This window comes from Pholis gunnellus (assembly GCF_910591455.1).
Source record: "Pholis gunnellus genome assembly, chromosome: 23".
NCBI classification, from domain to species: Eukaryota; Metazoa; Chordata; class Actinopteri; order Perciformes; family Pholidae; genus Pholis; species Pholis gunnellus.
In genome coordinates, this window is record NC_136550.1 from 15022829 (window position 1) to 15028828 (window position 6000).

Sequence of the window (6000 nt, forward strand, 5' to 3'; positions counted from 1 at the left end):
TCCCACGCATGCCGAGCATCACTTGGTGATCCTCCTGAATTTGCAAACAAAATACCATCAAAGCTCTCATTAATCATTTCTACTGTAGGCTCATCGTTTTCAAATGACAAGAGAACAAAGCTCAGAAACCTGGAGGCATCCCAGACAAAACAAAGTCACAAATATTAAATTGCATGTCATTTGCAGGTGAATAGATTTGACAGACTCAATCAATTATATTACATACTGTAATAGTCAATTAGATATTTATGTCATATGTCAAGCACAAAATGCCAAACTTGCGCCCTTTCCAGCTCATTAAATATTTTCGTGGTCAAATATGAAAGTAAACTGAATAGCTTTACATTTTGAACAAGTGTTATCCAAATGTTGGGCTTTAGGAAACTATAAAGGGCATTTACAAGTGTTCTGTGATTTTACTTTAAAAAAAAAAAGTAAAATGTAAATGATCGATAATGAAAGCAGTCCTCTTTAGACTCATACACAGCTGATGAAGACACAGACCACATATGCAATAGTTACAGATCACATAAGATCCCCCGGTAAAACCAGTTCCATGTAAACAAGGCCTCTGCCATCAGATTTACAGTAATTACCAGATTACACCCTGTAAATGATGTTCTAATCACAACTAGGAAACTTATTATTATTATTATTATTATTATTATGTAAAGCTCTAATACATCAGAAGTGCCTGAAAACCTAACAAACATGAAAGCCTCATTTTTAGAGGTCTGTCATCAACAAAACATCACATAGTACACTAGTAATGTTCTTCTACTTCATTGCATTTATTATATTTGTCATTTTGCACACTTATTAGAAAAAATATTTTTGGAATGAAAGTGATGATATAAAAGATATTAACGATTGAGAATATTGGGGCTCATTCCGCAGCTTCAGTCCAGAAACACAAATATCATTGTTTCAAAACCCATACTTGTTTCTAAACCTTATCATTAAAGCAACGGCCCAAGGGTGAGCTGTGTGTATTCACTTGTGAGTCCACAAGGTGCACACCATGTACAATAGCTGGGCTTTGTTCTCCTCCACCGCTCTGAGCTACCGGGAAACACTCTGGGGGAGGCAAGCCGTGTGCGTGTGTGCGTGTGTGTGTGTGTGTGTGTGAACCTTTGACCTTCCTGAGGGAAGCTGCTCCAGTGAAGAAGAAGGGGGGGCTGATGTTATCATAAACACTGCTGGGCCTCCACAGCCTCGTCTTATCCCAGTTCAACCAGCATATTCATGTCCGTCTGTAACATCCTGCCCACCACGACTCACTCTGGATATTAAATGAGCTGTGTCTAAATTCATTTATGATTTGTTTATCCTAATTATTGACATTTGAAGTGAACTTTGGGCTGATTGGTTGGCTGAACTTCTAATTAATTGACCCTGATTGTTGTGGCTGCTCTCAGATGAATTCCATCATATTCAATTCAAATGACCAGGAGTACATGTCTGTAAGAGATTGCTGTAGGTCAACACAGCTTTCAGCTTAGAGTTCTTATTCTCCTGCCTGCACATCGATGATGCAGACAGAGTGTCACCATTATTATCAACCCTCCCCATGGACAACCAGTTTTCATCCAACAAGCTCAGACAGACTGCCTGTATGCTACCTGTGTACTAAACACCTGAGATGCAACATAACAAGAGAGAACATTCAGCAGCTATAGAGACATGCTCCTCAGGAGTCCGCTACAGGACTGGACATTGGAAATACTTGATTTATTTATCTCCATTTCTCTACAAGGCAGTCTAATAAAATCCATGTTTTGCTGTTCAGAAGTGAAAGGGGGTCTTCTACTTTGATATGAACATAACTGATCACATGAGCAGGACATCCTGTTGACACTTCCTTTTCCATGGACATGTGACACAAGAGGTCATGATCTGAAGTTGACTCATGGTTCAATATTGAGGCAAGAATCCTTCAATACTAGGTTAAAAGTTCCATCATTAAAACCAGTTTAGATGTGAAACGCTTTTGGTCAAATTAATTTGTTGTCAAATGGTAACTATATGCAAATATGGAAGTGATCTGTGTGCATTCAACTGTTATAGACCAACATCAGACTAGGCCACTCTGACACTATGTTTACAACTTTTGATTACATTAGAAAGGGAATCAAATATCATTTTTATTCATATTCTGGAATATCAGACATTTTGTAATTGTACTGTTGACACCACTGGTTTCCTGAGGGAAATAAAAGAGGGTGTCTCAGCCTCGTGCCACCTGATTAGAATGGACAACACAGTCCACTGGCCCTGTGAGAAGAGGCGATGCCAGGATGCAAAGACGGCATTGTGTGACTGAAGCACAGGATATCTGCGTGGAAGCATACAGTTTGGGCAGAAGCAGAGCAAATACAAGCTCAAGCAGAGCTATGTGAGTGCAACGACAGAGTTTTGAGGTAAAGCATTACAAAATCTGAAGTGATGATTACATTTTAAAGACCACATTCTTGAATAAAGATAGGAAAAATAAATGTTAGTTGAAGCCCTCGACTCACAGCATATGTTGTCGTATTGTCCAGCCCGTTATATTCAGTAGCCTGGTTATAAGCTTTACATGTCGAGAAGGTTAAGCCTCTCATCTTTAGCCTTACTATAGACTCCACCAATGTAAACACAAAGCGTCAAAAACCGTATCTACACTCCAGTCCGACCAAGATCCACCGAGGACGGTCTGACCGCCGCGGGACACAGGGAGGGGGTTAGGGGTGGGCTGGCCCAACTTGGACCTAAGGCTGTTCCACTGACCAGCCTGCTCCTGGCTGATGTCTGCTCACAGGAGGTGGGTCAGGATGAAATAGAACTCGGCTAGCCCAGCAACAATACATCAGACATTGTTGGGCCTACATCAAGCAGAGACCCGGCTCCATCGAAGCATCCTGGATCGGTGTGTTCCGGGTCAACAGAGCGCAGCGCTCCGACGGAGGACGTCGTCTACCTCAGACCTCACTTCCATCGTTTCAAGAAAAAAAAATACTGCAAGTGCAAATTGTCTCCTGTCCTATCTTCAACAGTGTTATCCTGTTTGGTATTCCAGGCTAACCACCAACAGCTTATTAGCTATGAGCTTGATTTACTGTAATGCTCTTTGTCCCTCAACCTCTTGCCCTCTCCCGGACTAGACACAACCGCTGCTGAGCTGTGTGTCAGCAGGAGAAGAAGAAATCACATCAACACTAAGACACAACTACGGCATTACTAAATATCAAACTGAACCTAGTTTTCCCAATATTTGATCATTATCTTCAGAAACATTATGTATGCCTCTAAAGAGCTTACGGTGAGCTAGTAATGCATCACATTCCACACACTTGTGTGATGTTCCCCGAAACCCGGTTCTAAATGAGTAAAAGCCCCGTAGTATTGATGCGGTCCAGAGTTAACGGTTCTGCTGTCGGTACTTTAGAAGTTCTGGATTGAGATGTCCTCGTCTCAAACCTCCTCTCTGTCTCTGTGTGCTTTACTCCACACACACACACACACACACACACACACACACACACACACACACACACACACACACACACACACACACACACACACACACACACACACACACACACACACACACACACACACACACTCTGTCTGTCTGTCTGTCTGTCTGTCATAACTAGCAGGTATCTCAGAGAAAGTAAGAGCAACGTATTACTCACATTCTAGACATTACCACAAAGACAGGCTATGGTGCTGCAAAAACATGTATTCAAGACTAAATGTCTACAATTGGGCCCATAGAAGAGCACGGCCCTAGAATTAGAGCGGAATGAATAACGGATGAGTCAGTGTGACAGTCAGCAGCCGCCTTGTTCACTTTAGAGGTGAAGCCAAGGCGGATGGAGAAGATGAACACATTCCATTTGGACATTTCTTGACATCCCTCTGGAATTTATTCAAAGTCTACTTGAGAATACAATGTCCAGTGAAAAGCCTGTGCCAACAGTAACTGGCTCTTGTAAAAGACCTTCCTATTTTGACGTGACATGATTATCTGCATTATTTTGATAGTTAATTAATCATTTTTCAGTTCAAAATAAAACAAATCAACAGAGCAGCAAAACTGAAAATCGACCCAACTCTAATGGCTCTAGCTCCAAAGTTCTGGATCCTACACCTCACATAATGCATACTAATAGCATCGTTACACCCCACTTGCAAGATATATTCCCAAGTCTTCAAACGCCATGTCACCAGTTTCTAACACAGGCTTCCCAGTTTCCCCAATGACATCACTATGACATCATCAGGGTGATTTTGTAAGACAAAGCTCCTCCAGAGCCACAGATGACAATAAACAACTATCTTCATGAGTATTACACATGAAGAGTAAACTGTACAGTGTAAGCAGCTGTTGCCCCTTTAAGCCCAACTGTGAGAACATCAGTTGTTCTTTCACTGACTTGCCAAGCTGGATCATTAGTTTATCACAGAGTCTGCGCTTGGATAAACTCAGCTATGGGATGTATTCATCCCCTCCGTAGTGATTAGGGTCGGGTTGCTCCAGCGGCAGGTGCCTGTGCGTGTGTTCAAGGCCTTCTCATCCCACAGGGCCTGTACCCGGGTTGTTATGAACAGATGGTCATAATTACCAGAGCACAGAAAGCAGTAGCAGAGGATAGGGGTGCTGCTTTAAAGCCCTGTAGCCAGATTGATTTCAGCAACCTGGATGGTGTAATCCTCTTTTCAACAAGGCGAGGCCAAGGTAGGTCCCTTTAATCCACAGCGTGCTCCACAACTTCCTCACAGTTAGGTTTGACTCTCTGTTATCAGTGGCTTTCTGCAACGTGCTGAGCAATTCAGCTCAATGAGATGAAGTGAGTGACACACAGTCAAGAGACAGTCCAGGAAGCTGCTCACTAAAGGTTGCCATGTTGTTACACTCTGGGCTCAACAGTCACAGAAAATACTAAAGGCAACCGAAACCTTTACCGAAACCACTGTTCAGGCCAGAACAGTCAAACTGAGTTCACCATACAGTGACTAAAGCTCGGACGTTAAGTAAAACGACTCGAAGACAACCAGTGTAGACCTGTGTAGGAAGAGGAAGTGGTATCTGACGGGTTTTTTGCTTCTTACTTTGAAGTCCACTTCAAGAAAACACGTCAAGCTTCTTCTAAAAAGCTGGAGCGTCATGTGGATGTGCTTAAAGAGAGCAGTAAACAGCCCATAAAGTAAAAGCCTCCACTTCAGAGTCCACCAAGCGGGGACTTTAGTTTAAGATATAAAGACGTCTGCTACACAGATGCTAACGGCAACACTTAGCTCACACTGCAGGTTGGTTAAAAAATACGTTATGGGCCACTTTTATGTTTATTCTTATCGATTTCAGAACAGTTTGATGGGCTACCCACGTGTCGAAATAAGAGGGAGGGCCTGGTGATTTGAAAGAAGTCTTAATTCATCATGTAGGAGGTCTACAGTTGTGACAGTCATCGGGACCAAACAAAGTGCGTTGTTACTTGAGCGAGTCTTGTGAAACGTCTCGGCGCAGCGGAAGGATGAGCCGACTCCGTTAGAAGAAAGAAGCAGGTGGCGACAAAACAAAAGGCGGTTCTCGTAATAACAGCTAGCTCGCTCGTTCTGCTTTGTAAGTTAAGGAAAATGGTGAAAAAGCAAACCGACCTGCATGCGTAATGTCGGACAAGTCGTAGTTCCTGGCGCTCCGGGGAAACTCCTTCAGCTTTCGGTTCGACAAGTTCAGAGCCCCGCTCGCGGCAGCCTCCTCGAGCGCCTTCTCCACGCTGCGGCTGGCCGCTACTGTGGCAGGCAGCTGGGCTCCATCCCCAGCAGCCATCAGACGCTCACGTCTACCACCTTTTTTACTTTGTTGGAAGATTCCGCTCCACTGTCATACCCCGAAGATTGCTATAAACTCCAAAAACTGAGAGCGCTTCTTGTAAACTTCTTTTAAAGTACAAAATTAAATCCGAGAGAAATCAGTTGGCGTTGTGATTGCGTCTCTCACACAACGGGAGCTCT

General features: G+C 43.2%; 1 protein-coding gene across 2 annotated transcripts in view; it reads right to left on the reverse strand.

The window, feature by feature from the left end:
* Positions 1-6000, reverse strand: part of lrch4 (leucine-rich repeats and calponin homology (CH) domain containing 4) — a 43569-nt gene extending 37569 nt beyond the window's left edge. For both annotated transcript variants that reach the window (XR_013767639.1, XM_079184805.1), the window contains exon 1: positions 5644-6000. Coding sequence is in view for 1 of the 2 variants with exons in the window: in XM_079184805.1 (XP_079040931.1) it covers positions 5644-5815 (172 nt within the window). In the remaining variant the exon portion in view is untranslated. The remainder of the gene's footprint in view (positions 1-5643) is intronic.